At 43.3% G+C, this 21,526-nt stretch overlaps 1 protein-coding gene across 15 annotated transcripts in view; it reads left to right on the top strand.

The window, feature by feature from the left end:
* ARVCF (ARVCF delta catenin family member) overlaps window positions 1–21,526 on the top strand; it is a 249,261-nt gene that overhangs the window by 169,193 nt on the left and 58,542 nt on the right. For all 15 annotated transcript variants that reach the window (XM_066200014.1, XM_066200011.1, XM_066200013.1 and 12 more), the window contains 3 exons: window positions 646–1,253; window positions 7,992–8,491; window positions 16,418–16,601. In XM_066200014.1, coding sequence (XP_066056111.1) covers window positions 646–1,253; window positions 7,992–8,491; window positions 16,418–16,601 — 1,292 coding nt within the window. The remainder of the gene's footprint in view (window positions 1–645; window positions 1,254–7,991; window positions 8,492–16,417; window positions 16,602–21,526) is intronic.

Genomic DNA, 21,526 nt, shown 5'->3' with positions numbered 1-21,526 from the left:
TGCAAAAACAGCGTGGTGTTAGTGTTCATTATTGCAAATTTGTTAGTCATCAAAATAATGACAACAGCTACCTGTTGGGCAATGTAGGAATATCTTAAAAGAGAAGGCAGGTGTGTTGTCCAGAATCCTGAAGCCCAAAACTCTGTTCGAGATCGTGGTTTCCTAAATATGACTGCCGGATTTGAGCTCCATCGAATTACGTGGAGGTGCAAGCTTGATCCAGATCAGGCAGAAGCACTTAAGTGTGTTTTTGTTAAACTAGAGAATGTGATGTGGTATTTATGCTGCAGCTGTAGGTGGACAGGCTGTGGCTCCACAACATAGTAGAGTCTTCTTTAGGACAGATGTCTCCTGTAAACATTTTGGGGGAATGGGAACTGGTGTAATGACTTAGTACTGCTTCCATGTGCTGTCACATGGCTGCAGTGGTTTTGGTAGTAAGAGCCCGAAGTGCTTTTTTCAGCTCCTCCACTGTTCATTCTGAAAGTGAATAGCTGAGCTGGTTGCTACACCAGTGTTACAGGCACGGCTCAGCAGTGTGCTTGGTGGTGCTCTCTCCCCGTTTTACTCTTCCACCTCCCCGTGTGTCTCACCGCATTATGCAGCAGGAGAACATTAACGCACTTACTCCCTGCTTCCTGCCAGGTCACCAAGATGGTGAAGACAGTGACCACGAGGACGGTGCGGCAGGTGCCGCTGGGGCCGGACGGGCTGCCTGCCATGGACGGCTCGTCGCCCATGGGCAGCTACACAGACTCCATCGACAGGAGGTACCTGAAGAACGGGGAGCGCTTCATCACCCCCCAGGCCTCGTCCACCCTGACCCGATCCTACAACAGCTACAACGACTCGTACCCCGAGAGCCACGAGGGCCAGTACCGCCCCTACATCGGCCACGACGGCTACGGAGACCTCGCGGACAGCTACGGCAGCTTGTCCCGGGGCGTCAACTACCGGCCCCGCTACGCCTACGTGCCGGGGGGCACCTACCGGCCCGACGATGGCAGCTTCACCCTGCCCAGCAGGAGGGAGAACTACGGGCCTGTGGCCCAGCCCCAGGTGCCAGTGGGCAGCAGCGTTGACTTGAACCGCTCTCAGCCCGAGCGCTTCCAGCCCGAGCCCTACGGACTGGAAGATGACAACCGCAGCCTCGGAGTGGATGATGAAGGGTATGAACTGGATCCGGATTACTCCACTGTGAACAGGAGGACGTCTGCAGGTGTGCCGGAGAGAGGAAGACCTCACAAAGGAAGGTAAGACCCATTTGTTTTTCACAGCGCTGTTCCGCTGCTTTTGCTTATTTGATCGTGTACGTTCAAACTCTGTGATCTGGTACGTTCTGGAATTACTTGTCAGAAAAACAGCCCATAAATGACTGCAAAACACACATGAAGTAAGGAAGAGAGGGAGAGGTGGGGCCCAAGCACCCTTCCTGTGATTCCGGGCTGCTTAGTTCAGGTTGAATTTAGAAAGAAAGATGACCTTGTACAAGAAGGCTATGTTACTTTTTCCCCCTCTTCCTGAAAAAGAGTTGTGAATGCATCGTGTTGTCCCAGAGCCATCCCGCACTAGCAAGGTGAAAAGAGATTTGTGACCTGTGATATTCCTGACAGGTCTGGTTGTGTGCACATCTGCCAAACAAAAGCTTTGAACAGCTGGTTGGGTTGCAGATGAGCTGATCCCTGGTGGTGAAGGGGTGCCAAGCTGTCTGGTGAGGTTAGCCCAGATCCTGTGCTAAGCACCGACCCTCAGCTGTCTGACCAGGTTGTGCTGAACCTCACAGATCTGAAAGACTAGATCATTATTTTTGTCCTGTGCCTATAGAAGGGGAGGAAAAGTATCTGTGTTGCATTTAAAGTGACCAGTTACAAATTACTTCTGGTTCAGCCCAGTTTCTAAGGAATGTTCTGTTTTATGCCATATTTTCTGGTATTAGTTGTTTAAGCTATGTTCACAGCTATCTGCTCTTGCATTTGAGAATAAAAGCCCAACAACCCACAGGCTGGGAAAAAGAGTCTTGTTACTCACCTAAAAGCCATCTTGTACAGACCTGAAAAACTTGTAATACTTTGTTTTCTAAGGGGTGTACAGATTTTACATGTGCCTGCTTGAAGTCATATCCTCATGATTCATGTTTTTATATGGATTTAGTTCTCAGTCTTTTTCTTCTAATTTAGAATAGTTTCCAGAGCTGTAAGGAGTCTGGATCTACCTGCCTCTGTACGTAGACAGTCTTTAAAGTTAACATTTCTGACCTGAGGCTTTGCTGCATCAGCAGCAGTTGTTGGTGGGATTCGTGTTGGCCTTTTTGTTCTTCCAGGGTCCTCCTACTTGGAGATGTTACGTCATCCATGGTTTCATGGCTCTGTTTTCCTTCCCTGTTCTGGAAGTTCATTCCAAAGCTAGACAGAACACACACTTCCAAATTGTCATCTATACTTGTGAGAGAAAAAAAAAAAAAAGACAAAAACCCAGTGAAAAGGTATCCAGGCATATCTCCCAGAACACCCCTCAAGTCCTTTGTGATACCTTTGATTTTGCAGGCTTACCCAGCAGTGGAATCACGTCCCTGATTTGTGGGGCTGAAGGAAATGCCTGCACCCAGTGGGTGCCAGAATCCTGATCAATCTCTCAGACTTGGATTAGTGCTTCCCTCAATTTAGCAAGTTTACAGTTCTTGCTAAAAGAAGTCAGGCATCAACGCTTTTCATTTTTTATTAACACTTTTCAAACTGCATGCAGAATTAATAATTAAATGTATTCTTAGAACCTACTGATTTGCATTTTTAAATTTGGTGTTTTTATTAAAAATCCCTTTGATTTATTGTTCCTTGCAGTTTGTGTAGGACCAATTCATAATTTCTCTTCTACATTTCTTTTGTTGTGAGGTTTTTTTCATATTTAATGTGATCAAGAGGCTTTGACAAATAATTAGCCTGACTGTGGCAGCAAACTTTAGCTGTTGAGAACATAAGAAGATTGTATGAGGGCCTCTTCATAAGCAGTTACTTTTTGACATTTCAAAGAAATACTTGAACAATTCAATAAACCTGCATTTCAGATATGCTACTGATCTGCAAGAAAATAAAGATTACAAGTAGTGCTTTGTACTAGACATGGGTAATTGCTAATTTATTATTCCTCTCTAGTCTTTTAAAATTTTTATTTCTGTGAAAATTATTAAATGGATGTGATTAATTGATGTGACTTTTGATTTCAAAAAGTTTGTATGTGTAGAGCAGGTTTAATGACAACTCTGTTGGACGCTGTTCTGTGTTGCACCATCTTTCAGCTTCTCATCTCATTGTGTCCTGAGCAGATTCGCTCCACTGATGACTCACTGAGCTGTTCTCTCATGTTCCTCCCCGGTAGGTGCTACTTCATTAGGGAGTAGTTTAAAGGTAAAATAAGAGTCCTTACTGTCAGTTCCTGTTCTGAGAGGGCTTGAGTGGAGGTTTCTCATCTGAGTCTGTGCTAGTGAGCCGGACTCCCTGTGTGATGAGGCAGCCCAGCTGTGTCTGGAGGGGTTCCTAGGCAAGGGGATTACCAGTACAGATTGTTCTTTCCAGCTCTCGCCCGCTCCATTTGATCACAGAGATAAGTACCTATTTGTGCTTTTCTTCTGTCATCACCAGCCTCATTTTAAGCTACTTATATTTCATTTTAAATTTGGGCAAAATGTGCCTCCTCACAAACATCTCCAAATCCAGATAAATGCACAAAGGCAAATATTCCCTCTGTTGGCTCCTCATTGCTTGTGGCTGGGCTTTCATGTTTTCCTTCATACTGAGTCTCATGTAAGATACATCACTTTCTGCAAGAGTAACCTGGCACTTCTTGTTCTTCCCCTCAGCTTATGCTCTGGTGTGGTGTAAGTCAGGTTGCATAATAAATTGGGGTTAGAGAAAAGCATTTGGGGTGTATAATACTGATTTCATGTTACTCAGGTTTACTTGTGAAGGCATTTACACATCTTTGAGTTTGTGCCCTTTTTTCCTTCATTTGTAGGTTGCCTGTATTATACTAAGTGTTTTATTATACTTTTTAAAAAGTCTAATTTTACTGTGGGCTGGATGTTTTATATAGAGTCCTTTTTTGAAAGAGAAGCGGGGAGTACTGAATACTTTCATTCACAAAAAAACCCTACTGCTATTAGAATATTTCTTAATTGTTAAATTGGAATTAACGCAGACTAGCTGGAAAAAATGGCAAGCCATGATTCACCTTACTGATAGATAACTTCTGTTCAGCTTTTCCTTGCCTCGGTGGTGATTTCTTCTAGAGTGGATAACTGCAGCTTCCACTTGCATGAGCATTCGAGGGACCTCCTTTTCCCCCCCTAAGAGTTCTGAAGCAGCTGTTGCCAGTGTTACTGTTCCAGACTAGACAGGCTATCAATTTTTAATGTTGACTAAATCAACAACAGAACAGTTTTCTACTGTTAAATTGTCTATGCCGGACGCCTGACTTAAGACAATGAGACTGTATTTGGTGGTCACTTCACCATCCAAATTATTATTACCAGGAAATGAGCCAGATTTTAGATTAAATACCTTTACCAGTGGCTCTGTCTGTTGTGTATAGACAGTGAGGGTACTGGTAATGCCACACGTCAGTCTCATTCTTCTTCTGGTGCTTTTTTTCTGTTCAGAATATAAAGGCTTGGAATTGTAGGTAAACTTCAGTCAGCACTTGTGGCCTAGGTTCACCCATTCCAAGTGTGTCTATGGGCAACATGGAGATGTTGTTTGGTTTGGGGCAGGAGTTTATGGACCTGTCTGGGCAGAAGAGGATGAGGCAAGCAGTGGGGTCGGTTTGAAAAATACTTGGGTGTTTTCTCTCTTCCTTAGTGTGAATTCAGTTTGATAATATTTGGGTAGCAGAAGGTGGTAAATGGCAGAGTTTGATGTGGCAGGAGGCAACCCGAGTTAGCTGATCCATTGGCAAATCTGAGGTGTTTCCACTTAGGGGGATTTTGGTGTTTTACCCATATGGCACATAACTCAGGCTTGTCTCAGCAGAGAACTCACTCCAGTTTTGAATCCCCCTGTGTATCCTATCAGGGAACAGAGCCTGGCAAAAGTAGAATCTCATTCTGCAGAGTCTTTACGTCTCCTCTTCAATGTTTGGCACAAAGTTTCCTACTGAAATCCCAAGCCTTTCTGGTCTTTTATCCAAAGCAGACACCAGCTGCAAACTGCAATGAATGTAACACTTGTAGAAGTTGTTGAGGATTAAATGTTTAAATCCTTCACCTGCTTACTCAAACGTGCCTATGTTGAAACCATAAGGAAGATGATAAATCCACAGGCTCTCTCCCAGTTTTTAACTCTGCTAGAATGTGTTTTAATCAATTCCCTGAGACAGGTGATTAGTGAGACCCATGACATCCTAAAAACTCAGCTGTCTTGCCACAGACAGACAGAAGACAAGATGCTTACAGTCAGCAACTCTGGCATAGCACCAGAGCTCTTCAGTCCTGAGAGTAAAGAGCTCTTGGTCTCCTGAGAGCAGTATCTGCTGAAGCTCTTGTTAGTCCTGTTCTGTACCGAGTGGCTTTTCCTTCCCAGCCTAGCTGCTCCAGTGATGTGGAAGTGAAAATTCACATTTGGCCCGCACCGGTCTGACTCAGAAACAGGATTTCCTTCCTCTCCCGGTGTGTGTGTTGGTGGCCAGCATGTGTTTAATGCCCTGACAGACACTTGCTTTTGGCTTTCTCACTCTGCCAGCCTGGTCTTCCAGCCCTCTGTTACGGGAGAGGCGATGAGGCTTGTGGCTCCTCTTCTGCCTTGCTCTGCATGAGCAGTTTGTCTGCTCCTTTGCACGCTGCCTGTTTTGGTAAACTGCTTCCCCTGTTGGCTTTTTTAACCTTCCCTAGCCTTGATCACTGTATTTAGCCTTGTGAATCTGAGGTGGTGTGATACTTGCCTTGGCTGAGCTTTCTTGTACAGCTCTTAGGTTCACACAGAATCTCAGAGTTTCTAAATAACGGGGTCTTCAAGGGTCAAGTGTGCAGGTGTTTTCTTTGCTGCCAGGTACAGTCATTGACTTATGTCACTGGTGCATTAGCAGTGGCTCTTGACATTGTTTCATCCTCAGAGGAATGTTGGATCTGGCCTGTGTGGGCTTATTCCAGCAGCTGGGGGTTTTTGTTTTCATCCTGTTCTCTGCTGATACTTGAGAGGTGTTGTCTTGTTTTAAAGTAGGGTTGTGATCTTAATATTTCTTTCTTGTTTAATGATTAATTCTTCACTTTAGGTATTTTCACTCAAACTTAGTAAGTAGTAATTGGGAAAAAAAAAATCAATGTTGCTGGTACAAGACTTTGGTGGTGCACTTTTGTCATGATAGTGTTGCAGTTTAAAGTCCTAACTCTGAAGTTTTCTTTTGACAACTGTAATGAAACCAAGGAGCTTTGTGGGGCAAAGGGAAGAGGGTACAACATGAGGAAGATAGGCCCAGCTGTGTGGTTCTGTTTGGAAGGCTTTGTGGAAATAAAGCAAACAAACAGCATCCCAAGACAGTAATTATCCTTGTGTACTTGCACGGATGAGGAGGAGAGAGAAGCTTAGTTGTGCAGGTGTAATTGAGGTGGTGCACAGTTATCTTGTGGGCAGCTCACAGGACTGAAGCATTCTGAATTGTTGAGTTACCAAGTCAAGCAAGGAACAGCTGTGCAATTATTAAAATTAATCTTCTGCTGCTTTTATGAAGTGAAAAAGAATTTAACATGAGGATGAGTTTGAGAAATGAGATTTTGTTGTAGTTTTAATGCTAGTTATCACAAATTTGCATTTGTAAAAACAGAATTTTGAGAAGTAGCTAAGGGGTTTTGTTATTCCTTCTGCCCTGTGTGCATTCACAGAAGTAAATCATTTCAATGTTGTTGCTTTCTGCTTGGAGTGATGGAAACAGCTTTGTTCTGTAACAGAAAACACAACTGTCCAGATAGGGTAAATTACTGTGTAGAGCAACTGCTGAATTATACATATACAAATAACTGCATCAATAAAAGGATTTCTTCAGATTCATTCTAAGTTTTGGACACTTGCCCATTTTTATCCTTTCATTCAGTTTATGGTTTAGAACAGCAATTAAAGCAACATAAAGTCAGGAGAGGCGCTTTTAACATTAAAAGCGTTAATTGTACTGGAGTAAGTTCAGTCTCCACCTCCGGTTGCTCTTCTCCCCAGAGCCCAGTTTAATTATCAGTCCCTTTGGGATGACAGCAAGCTCCGTTTTCTTCCTGGCTTCTAATAGTCCGTACTTCGGCATGACATCAGAAATGGTTCAATAACATCCCTCAGTGCTTCAGATGAAAGATTTTAAGAAACATTTTGTAGTAATTAAAACCACTTGCTTGATTGAGCTAACTGCAATACTGAGACAGTAGCAAACCTGTCCAGGAAAAAGCTATAAAGCAAAAGGCTGCTGCTGGTTTGAAAGAATACGTATATAAGAGGGTGGTTTATGGCAGTATCGATTAAGAGTATTGTTTAGAGTACACTTGTGTGAGAATCAACATGGAAATGTAGTGGAACTTGTCAGACTTGCTGAAATACGTCTGTGGTCTCTGCCCAGGCCTTGAATGCCTTTAATTAGAGTTTCGGGTTGTTGCAGAAGTAGCAGCATTAATGAAGATCAGTGTTTCCTACTAAATGTAATCCAGCTCTGTTGTAATTGCTTTGCTAAGTGACCAAAATGAAAGCAATCTGTTTGATGGCTTGCAGTTCCTGTCATCATTTCATTGCTAGCCAAACAAACACTCTGCTGGAGTCCCATCACTGCTGAGAAATCAACTATGGTTTATTTTCAAGTTACTACAAATAAACTATTGGAAACTGTAAATACGCTGCCCCAGTGATGTTTGTGATATTAAAATGTTTGCTCGTGGCTGAAATCTCCATATTGACTAAGAGTAACTGAGCGTTTAAACGTGCCTTTTTTTTTTTCCCTCCCCCTTCCTTTGTCTCGGCCCGTTCTCCTCCCAGGGGCTACGATGACCCCATCGAGACGGAGATGGTTGAGGAGAGGATCCCGTACCTGCACGGCGGCTACGCGGCGCCGCTGGCGCAGCCCGAGCGGGGCAGCATGGCCAGCATCGACCGCCTGGGGAAGCGCTCGCCCTCCATCGACAGCATCCGCAAGGACCCGCGCTGGAGGGACCCCGACCTGCCCGAGGTCATCGCCATGCTCAGCCACCCCATCGACCCCGTCAAGTCCAACGCCGCCGCATACCTGCAGCACCTGTGCTACGAGAACGACAAAATCAAAAAGGACGTCAGGCACCTCAAAGGGATCCCCATCCTGGTGGGCCTGCTGGATCACCCGAAGCCCGAGGTCCATCGGAAGGCCTGCGGGGCCCTCAGAAACATCTCCTACGGGAAGGATAATGAAAACAAAGTGGCCATAAAGAACTGCGATGGGATCCCTGCGTTGATCAGGCTGTTGCGAAAAACAAACGACATGGAAGTCAGAGAGCTAATTACAGGTCAGTGTCTGTGATTTCCTTAATGGATTGGGCTTTAGGACAGTCCTTTCAGCTTCAGGAACAAGAATTTCTGGAGACTGGAGCGTTGAAGGAGAGCTTGTATCACTGGCTGCAGCTGTTGTGTAGCTGCACCACGTTTCTGGGGTGAGAGCCTGCCACGTGCCCATCCGGAGGGGATTGAGACCTTCTCTGTGTGTGGGGTGCACTTGGGATTCCCTGGCTGCTGAGCAATGGATGCTCCCTGGGTGTACCATGCAGCTGCATGTGCTTGGGTTACTGAAGCTTCAAAGAGTTACAGCAGGTAATTGGTAGTGCACGTGCCCTCAGCGTGTTGTAGTCATGAGGTGAGATATGCAGAGCTAAATCTTCTCATTAGTCTCTTACAAAACAATCCTGCTGCTGTGTCCTCACTCCCTCTGAGAGAACAGTCAGTCTCGTCAGGAGCACTTCCAGCCTGGTGCTGAGGACTCTGAGGCTGTGTATGAAGTTGCAGCACTTCTGGGCTGGCAAACTTGGATTTTAGGGAGCATAGGGTCTGCTCTTGCTGCTCTGGATACAGATTTGTTTGTTTCAAAGGCTGGGAAACAGAATTACATTTCAGGTTACTGAATTCTTGCATGCTTTGCTGGGAGTTTTCAAACACTTACAGCTCCGTTATTTAACCTGTTTTTTATTTGAACTTAAGTGTTGGACATCGTCCAGAAAGAGCAGTAAAGTGTATGCCAAGTTTCAAAGTTCAGCCATTAAGTGGAAAAGGGTGGAAAAGTATGTCAGCTCTTAAAGTAAGGAGAAAGATATTGTTCTTCAGTCTCCCATAAATCATGAGGAGTGAAATGGATTTCCCTTTCTCTTCTGAGAAGCTGCAGGGGATGTTTGGATGGGGACCAGAGCAATTCCAATGAATTTCTGTGCCAGAACAGAAATTTTCAGAACGCTTTGTGAGGATGAAAATGGGTCCAGGGCTGAAACTGTTCAGCTGCCTTATCAATGCTGGCTTGTGCAGGTACACTGTTGCAAACATTGATTAAGCCATTAGAGGTAAACATTATAATTCCATAATTTCCTCAAAAATAATAGTAGCTCTCTTTAAGTTTTTACTGGTAATCATAATTCTCCGAGATGAACAGTGGCCTTGGGTGTTCCATCTGTTCTTCCACAGCCATTACGGGCTATTTAGCAAAGTAGGTCTAAATATACAGTGTTGAAACTAGCAGGGATATTTTTCCAGCCTTTTTCCAGTGAGCTGCCAAAGGAGAGCTGTCTGTTTTGTCAGAGAGCCTCTGAGCAGCACATGCAGGTTGTGCTTTGGGAGCTGTCTGTGCTCTGCCTCAACATGGAAACTGCAGGTGGTATTTGTATTCTATTTTTTGCACTAATCTAATATGATGGCAGATTTAATTTTTTTTTCAATAAAGAATATCTGTTTATCCACTGTACTAGTTTAATCAAAACTCATTTCTGGAGTGCTGAGAAGCAATAAATTTATTTCCTTATATTCAAGAAAGGAGAAACCGGTCTATAATTTACTCTGAAGGAATATCATTATAGTGCTAAGTGGTAATCAGTCACTTCTGTGATGGCAAAAGCAAACTGGATGTTTTTCCTTTTTAACTGTAAATGGCGATTGCTTTGATTTCCCGTTGATTAATTAGCTTTAGAGTTCAAATGCATTTTATTTGGCAGTAGTTTTTGCCAATCAAATGTAGTGCTTTTATTCCACCTTGGCTTTTGTTATTTAGAGCTCTTTATTTCCCCTTACTGAAAAGCACCAGGAATACTAAGGGCATTAACCTAAACAGCTGTCCAGTAACAGATGATGTGCATTTAATCTCCACCTAACCAGGAATAATTTCATTCCCCTTCTAAAATGATATCACCAGATCCGGTGTGAGACATTCAAGCATCAGCACAGAAAAGAAGAATATTCCAGCAATGCCTCTGTGCCTGGTGCTGCTGGACTTGCAGTCCGTGTTCAAAGCCCTGGCTGATAGCGTGGAATTGTCCATTCGTAAAATGAGCTCTAAAAGTCAGCAGAGAGAAACAAGAGCCAGCCTGAGGTGCAAAGGGGGCATTCAGGCAGGGCTGCTACAAAAGGACTGTGTTCTGCAGCCTCAGAAATTCAGATCACAATTCCAGTGTTCTCCTGGTAGCAATCACAACTTGCTATCTGGGTGCTTTTCCCTAGTGCTAAACCGAAGCCCGCCTTTGCCATGAAAGTTTTTCAGTGTGTCTGGAGTGAAACGTCTGGGGACTTCATCAGCAATGCATTAGGAAAAAGAAAAAAAAGAAAAAAAACACAACTGCATACAGGGTTTATGTGTTTATTTCTTTTAACAGGCTCCAAATTCACGTTTGATATGACACATTGATTTTTCTACAGTTTACTCTTTCTTTAACTCAATACTGGCTACTTTTCAAAAACTCAGTAGTAATCACCAGCTGGTCATCCCAGCTAAGGACAAATGCTAAAATAATCCTGCTTTCCAAAGAGATTCAGGTAATTTAAAGAAGTTTAAATAATTCAGTTGCGTGAATTCAAGGGCAGTTCCAGGCTTGAAGTTTGGTTTCTCTGGCTGTGGACCGCTGCCTGCCTGCAGGACGGGAGGTACCTGTGCGCACAGAGTAGGACAGCCTGTTTGGAGCAGGGCTTTCTGGCCAAAGAGACCATCGCCCTCATCTAATGTGAGAGTCAGTCCTTGGCTTTGGTACGGCTCCAGGGCTTCTCCTTTGCTTGGTGATCGGATGCAGCAGCCCCCCCGGGTCTGGTCACTGCGTTAATGAAGTGGGGAGAAAGCCACACCAATGAGTTAAAAACACCCAAGAGGTGGATGCAGCATTGAGGAGAAATCAGATGTGTGGCATCAGTGAAGGAGAGAGTCTGCCTGTGCTGGGAGCGTGTTCCCTTGAGCACTTCCCAGGACACACGTTTGGAGAACACAAGGTAGACAGCTGTTTTGAGGTTAACAGAGTGTACCGATACACCGCTGCTGCCAGATTAAGCCACTCTAGATTTTTTTCTTAGAGATACCACTACTTTTAGCAGAATTTGAAAAGCAGCTTTGGTTTACTGCCGTCCCTGTTTGACCAGGTGTTCTAGACATATCTGCAAATGGCACTAAACATGATGTCCCTCGAGGTCAGAGATCTGTGAAGTGTGCAGAAACTGCCTCCTAAACTCAAAGATACATTCACAGAGTGCCACAGATCTCTTTTGAAAGTACGGAGTTACAAAATGTTTCCTAGCTGCTGCACAGAGAAAAGTTTGATTTAAGTGTTAGAGTGTCCATAAGTAAATCATGAGTAGAGTTGTGTTGAGAAATACTCCATAAAATCCTTCCTTCATTTCTTGCTAGGCTTGTAGCTCTGCTGCTGTACTCTCAGTGGATCAGTTTCTTGAGAAAAAGAGAGAAATGAGGATTAAGCTGATAAGGAATTAAATCTGTTCTGATTGGGAAAACTACAAAAGTTTTATCTTGAGTGATAAGGTTTTTGTGGAGGAAACGTTCCCATCAGATATGCAAGACCCAAATTCTATTACATTCTTTGAAAAGCAATCAGAAGTTGGTAGCTGTAATGAATAATTTTGTTCTTTGTGAGAACGTTGGAGTAATTTTGTTGTTTAATGACATTGCACTGATTTTAAGTGGTGCAGGATGTGATTTTTCTGCTGCCAAATTGGTTATAATTGAAAAATGATTGACCTTCAAAATGCTCTGCAGATGAAATATTTTGATCTAATGCTGGAATAGCAACTTGCAGATAAATCAGCTGGCTCAGAACTCGCGGCTCCTGCGCACTGATGTGTGCTGAGGTCCTGTCAGCTGCTCAGGCCTGGACTCCTCTCTGAAGTACCCTTCTCTCTTCTGCTTGCTGATCTCACATGAGCTTTCTCCTCCCGTTTTCTATTCCAGGGCTTCTCAGAAGGAGGTCCTCGTTCGTGGTGTGTTCTGTCACACACGAGCTCATACTGAGGTTCTCAAGTTGACCTCTCCTGAAAGGAGCACAGCTCCAATCTTTGGGACTTTGATACAAATAAGTCTGTCAAACAAATGCCCCCCAGACCTACACACAGCAAGAATTCCTCAGGGAATATATTGCAGAGTGCAAGTGATAAACTATCTGATATGGATAACAGAAAAGGAATTAAACAGCTTCTCGTTTCCTAGTGATCCTGGATTTTTCTGAAATAAAAGCTTGTGGTTATTTTCCCTGCTTAAAACATTGAAAAATCAGAGCTGATGGTTGAAACTAGAAATATGTAAGTACATTACTCATAGTATTTATGAATAAAATACAGATTGGTAGTGATCATGTTCATCTTCTGAAGAGCAATACTTCATCTTTCTCTAGTCCTAAAAATCATGCCGTCTGTGGTCAAAAAGGCCAAGGCTTGTAGTGAAAGTGCATGGAAAATTTAGATAGGTTCATTCACCTTGTGCTGCTGTGTTAGTGACATGATTTCTCCTGAAGGCTGTTCATTTGAGTTTATTAGAGTTTTAAAAACAGTCTTTCCACATTAGTGTGTTATGCTAATAGTAACGGGGAACGGTGTTTAAAGATGGATTCCAAATTTACAGCAAATTTTTTCCCTCATATTTTTTTCTTGTACTGCTAAATGCTACAGTTGGATCTGAATTTGTTGCCTTTAAGTTTCTGTGGCTGTCACTATCAGTGACTTTTCCACAGAATTTATTTTCTCTAGAGCAGGAAGGATGATGGGATTTAGAGCTCTTTGTTTCATAATTTTGAATAAGAAAAATGTGCTGTGTGTTTGTTTTCTGTATCCTTTCTTGTGAAATATTTTCCCCATGAAGTCAGTGTTCAGCCCGAAGTTTCTTCTCTGTCTTTGGAATAACAGGACTCCCTCACCTCTTTTTATGTTGTGCTGCATTTCTTTTAAGTGCTGTGCATTTTCCCTTGCTAAATGCTGTTCAGCAGAGGAATTCTTTTAGATTTTCTCATGCAGCCATCAAGGAGAATGTTGTAAATTTAAGTGCTTTGACCTTTTGAATAATTTGAGGGGTTAGCGCTAATTTTTTTACTAGTAAGTCTGTCTTTTATTCTTCTTTAGTTATTGTTTTGTATGAAAGATTTTAGAGATGAGAGGCAGATGAGAAGTTGAGAGCTTGGAATATTCCGGGGTAGTTTTCATCAGAGGGTGGTGGAAAGGTGTTCTGTGTAACTCCTGTCCCCATTGTCTGGTAGTCACTCACTGAGATTTACAACCCAGTTGAGTTTGCCCTAAATAGTTCATTGCATAAGTTGCAGCCAGCCCCTTACTAAAAGTTGTGTGTGTGTCGAGGAGCTGCTTCCATAGGGGCAGGCGGTTCTCTTGGTTGGGGTGGAGGTACAGCATTACAGCTGATGTTTGTGGTGGATGTGCAGGTTGGGGCTGCAATCCACTTGGAGCTCTGCCGAATCCACAGTTGCAGTTAGTCTCTTGAGATAACGTCTGCTGAATCAGAGTATAGGAAAAGTTGGGAGGTGATGATTTTGTATTACATGCTCTAGTTGAAGATATTGAAGTCTAGACACAAATCTCTCCGTCTTAAAACAAGCAAAAGGTTTGAGCACTGGAAAACTTTCATACAGTCCTGTAATATTAGAGCTCTTGGAAATTTTATAGGTATTTTTGACTTCTTCCTTATATAGCTGCCTTATTCTTCTTAAGAAGTAAAATTTGCCTTTGTAGTTCCACTCTGGAGATAACAGATTACATCACTGCTCTGGGAAAGGGGAAGAAGCAGACTCTCATTTTGGGTGCACAAACAGTATGTGTGTTCAGGAAAGAGCTTTTCAATATGAAGGGCTGTCAGATTTTAAAGCTTAACTCTTCCCCATCTCAGCAGTGTTTCCATATGAAATATTTTGCAGTTTTAGAAGAACAGGATCCTTAGGAGCCCTGTAGCGAGTTCCTTGGCTGATGCCATCTTTTCCAAATCATGAGGTTTTGACCACTGCAAATGACCCTGTGCTCCATTTCTGGTCCTGAGAAGGAACCTCCAGAACCAGGGTACTCTGCACCTACTGTTCTCAGTTTGAATCGAGGTTGGCTCCAGAGATGATCCTGCACAATTTCCAGGGATTTGTCCGACTCATTCAGTGCTGGCTGTTCAGATTTAGAATTTGAATTTTCAAGTCCTGAGCCAGCCATGCATTTAGGGATTTAACTGTACTTACTATTTTTATATGAGTGAGTCTCACCTACTTAAGAAATTGGTGTACAGTAATTGAAGAAAGACAGTCTAGTAAAGTATTTAAAATTAAGAGTAGCTTATGTGTCCATTTTTTTAGTCTAATTATAACTATTGACTTGCATTTGGTTCTTGTGTATTTTTTGAGACAGTTTGTTATGAGATGTAAAGGCTTTTTTTGATAACAAAATGGGGCCAGTTAGCCCTTTCTGCTTAGTTTTGCCTTTTTTTTATTCTTCAACATTTGTTGTTTTGCAGCAACAGTGATTTACTGTAGTAGGTACAAAGATAAGATTCATATTTTACCTACACAGTCTTGTTTGAAAGCTAAAATGAGGCTATAAAAATCTCATCTAGTGTCTATGAGCAGCAAGGGCAGTAGGCCAAAAAGGTGTTATTTTTGTATGACTTTAGAAAAAAAACTGCAAGAAACATTATGATGTTCATTGTTCTCTGTTCTCATGTTCTCTGTTGTCTGCCTCAGAGTTTTTTTATTAATTAATATGTTATTCTATATCCAGTCACTGTTAGGCTCCTGCAAATCCCCATGTCAGGCTGTGCCACATGGTAATAGATCCAAAGCATTTTCCCAGTTACCTTTAAAGCTTGAAAATAGTAGGTTTTAAAAGTTGGGGAGATTGAAAGGGTCTGAAACAAAAGGTTGAACTTCTGTTGTTCTGTTGTGTTTTTTCGATGTATGTACAATGAGGTGGAGATTGCCAGTTAGCGCTGTAATCTACACTAGTTCATAGTCATAGTAACACAGAGAGCCTCAGGTTGGTACTTGATCCGTTTGGGAAAGATTCATTGTGTGTTTTGGGGAATCTGTGTTTTCTGTTTGGGCTGTCTGAAATTTCACTAGAGCTCACACTTTTCCTTGGAGACCAGAAGCGTGTGGCTGGCTCCCTCCAAGTGTTGTTACTGACAGTTCTCAGATGGTACCGGGCTGGAGCTGTGCAGAAATTCTCTCTGAAGTGAGTGTTCTGTTTTAGTCCTACTCTGATGAGTAATAACTGTCAGGACACTGATACAGGTCTGCTGGGAGGCTGTGTCACTTATCCAGCACTGGGTGGTTTGCAGTTATAAAGCTGTTGTTCTGTTATTCTGTTTTGATGTTCGACTTCTGTCTGCTTTGGCTCATAATTGAGGTAAAAATGAAAAGACAGTGGAGTTCTGGTTTCCAGCTTCTTCAAGGAATCATATGCTTGCGGCACCAGGAGACTTGAACACAGATATTGCTTGTGACAGGAAAATGTGAAAGTAAATAATAGAGAGGAGACTTGAATGAAATATTATCTTGTGCAGAAGATAAGCATAAGATCAGTGATCCTTCAGAAATTCATCTCTCCTAGGACTTGCTCAATATACTTTGCTTCACTGGATGAATTTTTACTTTTTGAGGCATAGTTATACTTGAAAGTGTTAACACAATTTGTATACAGCTGAAAAATCACATTCATCTCCAGTAGTATATAACTTTTATGTACTCTGTGTACGGCTTGATGAGTTCAAGAATATCCGTGTCTTGATAAAAGTGCTTCTCTGCTTTGTTGAAGAAGCTGTGGGATTTTCCCTGAGCTGGTTCTGGTCTGGCATCTCATCAAGTTACTTTGCCTTCTTGTTTAGTTTTATGATTTAACCTTCAAGCACTTCTCCGTGAATCCTGTGATTCTGTTGAACCTACCGATCTCATACAGTTGTTACACTCTGGTTATTTAATAATCCCCTGCAGGCACCCTGTGGAATTTATCCTCCTACGAGCCCCTGAAGATGGTGATCATCAACCACGGGCTGCAGACGCTGACCAACGAGGTGATCATCCCACACTCGGGCTGGGAGAGCGAGCCCAACGAGGACTCCAAGCCACGCGACGCCGAGTGGACAACGGTCTTCAAGAACACCTCTGGCTGCCTGCGGTAAGGAGCGGCTGTGGATGTTTTCCCCACAGCTTCTTGGGTTTCTTAGTGAAGAGTTTGAGCTACTGACTACTTAGGATTTTAAGTGTTCCTTATAAAATTCCTTGCAAAGGAGTTCGTACTGTGTTTGCAATTCTGAAAGCACCTTGAGAGCAGGACAGTCCTTGCTAAAAGCTGGATTTCAGGAGGAGTCCTAATGCAGTCTGAAAAACCTGAAGAACCAATGTTCCCTAAACTGAGTGGGTATCATTTTGCCTTTTTTTTTTAAATAGTTTTGCTCACTTTAGATTCCTCAGCTTTGTGATTAAGTCAATTAGTTTGAATAAAACTAATAAGGATTTGGCATTATACCTTCTGTTGCTCTTAAATGTACTCCTGTCAGATTTCTACTGATTAATGCATCTTCAGAAGTTGGTTCATTTCTGTTTCTTGGGCTTGTGGTCTCTAAATTGCAATAACTATTCCCCCAGGTAACTTCACAAATGAAGAAAGTAATGAAAAGTGTTCTGGGAGGGCCCATTACTGAAATTATTTGCAGTCCCACTGGAAGCTTGGGTCCTTTAAGCAGACTCCAGACATCATAAGTTTTTACTTACTAGTGTCTCATTTCTGAGGGTGTTCTGGAAGAGGAAATTAGTCGTGGTGAGGGAATAAAAGGACTCTCTCAATGAATATGAGATTCTCCAGTAAGTGTAGACAATACATTGGTCATTAGTAGACCAGCCTAATCCACATCATAAAATTTTATAAGTATTTGGATCCACTCAAACTTCTGTATTCCAGGATATCTCTTGGTTTGTTGATCGGTTGGGTTTGGGTTTTTGTGGGGGGTTTTTTGGTTTGGTTTTGTTTAGGGTTTTTTTTTTTGTTGGTTGGCTGTTTTTTTTTTTTAAAGTAAGGCACTGCTTTTACAGGAAACTCAAAAGCTGGTGTCCTTTTGGACATTGTATTCTTAAAGCCTCTGAAGATGAGTGGGAAACACAGTACTGAGGTGTTAGAGAATTTAAACTTCTGGTATTTCAAAGTGCTCCTGATGCAGCCTGAAATACATCAGGCCAGCACCCAGTGAATGGTGGCTGCTGCTGCTGTTGAAGGGGGAAATGTCTTTCAGTCCTTTCATCTCTGGTCTGTGCTCTCACAGTCAGGAGGGACTCTGCTTCCTTGTGGAAAATTTGAAGCTTCCATCGGACGTGGTGCGAGGGGATCTCATGCTTGACTGAGGCGGCCTAAGGTAGATGGGGGTGTGAGAGCAGGGTAGGATAATCTGGAGAAGGGAATCTGTGCGTGTCTCTGCTGAGCCATGGAGACAGCAGCCTCTAGCACAGGAGCTGGGGGGAGCTGCCCTGCTGTGTCCCCACTTGGTGCAGTGAGGTGAGTGAGTGCTGGGACAAGACAGGTGCAGGAGCAGGTGGGTGTGAGCTGTCTTCCAGCTGATGGTGCTTCCTGTTCCCATGTCGGGGATATTACACACACCTTTTGTAGAGCACTTCCAGATCTAGGGCTCTAAACGGACAAATCAAAAGTAATTAACTTTAAAACTGTTGGAAATTATTTTGTGTTGCGTGTTGAAGTCCTCTGCAGCTCATCTTTAAAAGCAGCAGCAAGATACGATAGTTAACACCAACAGAGAATAAATTGTTGCAGCCATCTGTCTGACAGACATCAGTGTTTAAAAACCCCTTCGCCTACGCTTCTCTCATTGACACAGTAGCTGGTTCTAGAAATTCAATTTTCCACAAATGGGGCTTATTGCAGACTGCAAACTGTTCACCAGTTTGAAATTTAATTGGGAGGTTAGGCCTCTTGATGATGTGCCAGCCTCCCTTTGTCCCCTTTGGAAGTGAGCCTCAGGTGTGAGCTGTGTTGTCTCCCAAAATAACTGGAACAGTCTCTGAGCTTCTGAGGTTTCAGATGTCTTTGCAGTTTAGGTATCTAAGCAGAAGACAGGCATTGTGCATGCAGGATGGCATTTGTTTCAGTATCATTTTTTCAGTTAATGAAGTTTATCAACAGATGTGGGCGAGTTTATTTCAAACTCAGTGATTCACAGCATGAACTGCCAGTTAATTATTACTTGTTGTTTTTTTTTTAACACTGCTTATTCATCTTTACTTTGTTCTTAATCTAGGTTTCTCCTTTGATAATGTGGAGCCATGGAAACACTCATTTCAAAATAATTAAAAACAAGTAATTAAAAAAACCCCACACTGCAATTATTTACCTTTACCTCTTCTTCAGTTCCTGGTCCATCCCACTTTCCAGTCTTACCCATTTTCCCCTGAGTCCCTCCCTCCTCACTCTGGGGGTTTGGGGGTGTGTGCAGGTAGGTGTGAGTGGGTCAGGGTGGGCTGTATCCTATGTAGTCACCTTGGCCCAGTGCCTCAGGGTGGGTTAAGAGCTGCATTAACAGCAGGGATAGTGTGGTGTGGCAGGCACGTGTGGGATGGAAGGATGCTTCAGCTGCAGGGTCACTAATTGGGGCCAATACCTGAGCAAAGATCTGTACCTGAACCAGGGCTGGGAGTTAACTTACAAGATAAGGGCCATGATCCGTGCCCTCTGCCCTTGGCTGGAGCTGAGGTGGCTTACTGGCTTTCTATAGCCCCGATTTACCCACTTGCTGAAGTAACAAAATTCCCTGTGTGATGCTGGATACTGATTTTGGTTTGTGTGGCCACAGGACGTGCACCCAGCAATGGACCTGCTCTTTATCTGTGTCTGATACTGGAAAACACTGGTCATTTACAAGCTGGGAATCAGAGAAGCTGCTCACAGTTTATCATCAAGAAAGCCATTTTAGAAAGCTGCTTTGCCACGTTATTTCATTCTGGGGTTACCTGGGACAATCAGTGGTGTCCATTCCAAGCTGCTGTAGCTGGCTACACACACACAGAGCCAGTGGGAATCCAGGGAGGAAAAGGCCACTGGTGAAGCTCTATATTGGCTGTTGTTTATTTAAAGGGCTCCTTCTAAAGTCAGGCCCTCTCCTGTGATTGTGACCTTTCCCAGATCCCCTGGCTTCTCCCAAGGTGCTTCCCTGCTTTGGAGGGAAATTGCTGCATCTGTGGGTCAGAGCACTGTTGCAGTCACATCGTCTTGTTAGTTTTCTGTGGAGATACCCACCATGATTCCTAGTTCTCTGGAAGCAGCAAGGATTTTAATGGTTTAAAAATTAAATTCATCCTGGGCTTAATTGCTGTTTTCTGCCTAATTACTTTTAATTCTCTCTTGGATTTTTTCACTTATAAGAGGACAGAATAGAACTAAGTTCCTAAATTGCCAACTTTCTAGCCTGATTCCTGTGCTAAACTGACCTGCTGTCAACAAATGTTAAACGAATTAATTTGCATAGCAAACAGATGCAAAGTGCTCCTTTTTCCAGGGGTACCATCTGTAGTTGCAGCACTTCTTGTCAGTTCTCCAAGTACACAGAAATTCACATTCACAAGTATCCTCAGGGTTCAGAGCCCCGGTCGAGGTGTGTGAACACAAACAAACTGCACCCACCTGACTTTTCCTAAAAACAGCATTCTTCAGCTGGAGATTGCACATAAGAGCTTGTCCAACATCAGCCCCTGAAAAGGGAAGGGACAACCTGGTGGCTGGAACTGTACCAGGAGACTTGAGAAGTGTGGATTTATTTGCTGTTGTGCTACTGCACTGATATAATTACAGGCAAGATTAATGGTATAAACCTTTTTGTGGTCTAATTTTTAATAGCCCTGTCTCCTTCTGGCTTCGGTGAGGTTCAGGCTGCTAAGTGCCTTAGAGGCACTTCACTGATCTAGACTTCACTGATCTTCACTCTTGTGTCTTTAATGTGGGACTGGCACCTCGATATATACCTTTCCCTGAAGTTGCTGTAGATGCCAGTAGTTCAAAGATTTTGAAATGGTTCATCCTACCAAGATCCACTGGGTATAAGCAACTCCTGTAGGTATAAATTAAGGGTTTGGTCCCATGGAATCAAAACCTGAGAGGTTTGGTAAATGTTAGATAACGATGTTCTAAGACATGGTATAAGGACTCGGTGGATTCAGAGCCAGAAATACACTCCACCAGGTTGAGAAAGGATGTAAAAGTATCTGCAGGCTCCTCTTAGGTACTTCAGAGGAAAGACGGCTGCAAGAGCTTGATGGTAAATCAGTAATACTTGGCATGTGTCAAATCGTTTTTGTATGCAAATGTTCTCAGCCTTTTTTCTGAGGAGGACAGAGCATTATGGTACATGCCTGAACACCTTGTCCCGCAGGTGTCACTTGCAGTGTTTCAGTCACAGGTAACGCTGTGAGTGAGTCCTGGTGTCTTTATAGATTTGTAACGTGTGTACACAGCCGTGCCCTGCACACACTGTAGCAGGAGTGAGGGTGTCTGTGAGGCACATGGAGGTGAAGGAAGTTTGTCAAGCAATGTCTGGTCTTGTTTGGGCAGGAAAGATCTCTGTTTGCCCCTGAAAACACCTGTACTGAGTGTATCAGTGATGTTGGTGTGCCTGTTTTGTCTCCCCATCTCTGTGTGCTGAATTTGAGGAACGAAAAGAAGTAAGGTCGTCAAAACCAGGTTCTTATCCCCTCCTTTCTTATTAATGATTAATGTGTGGCTTTTCTCTGAAGAAAAGTGCCTGGGAATTAGAGCTTTCAGAACGCATTACTTTCAAGCTCCATCCATCTTTAGATCCTGCAGGCATGATAATAGTATGTGGTGGCAGTCGCCTGCTGTCTGTCCTGTGCGCACTCACGGACTGGAGGCAGCCTCCACCTCCAGCTGACTGAGGCAAGGAGGCTCTGAAGTGCAAATCTGTGACCTGGAAGTGCTGCCTAGTGCAGAGCAGGGCGCAGGAGGTGAGGCTCGGGTGACGCTGCTGCCGTGCTGCCAGACGAGCTGCCCTTGGTGCCAGGGGAGCTTTGCTCACTGAGGCACGGCAG

This window comes from Chamaea fasciata, unplaced genomic scaffold, assembly GCF_029207755.1.
Source record: "Chamaea fasciata isolate MVZ Bird 193981 ecotype frontalis unplaced genomic scaffold, bChaFas1.0.hap1 SCAF_18, whole genome shotgun sequence".
Taxonomy (NCBI): domain Eukaryota; kingdom Metazoa; phylum Chordata; class Aves; order Passeriformes; family Sylviidae; genus Chamaea; species Chamaea fasciata.
Note: the sequence above shows the minus strand (reverse complement) of the source record. Positions and strands in the feature narration are given on the sequence as shown.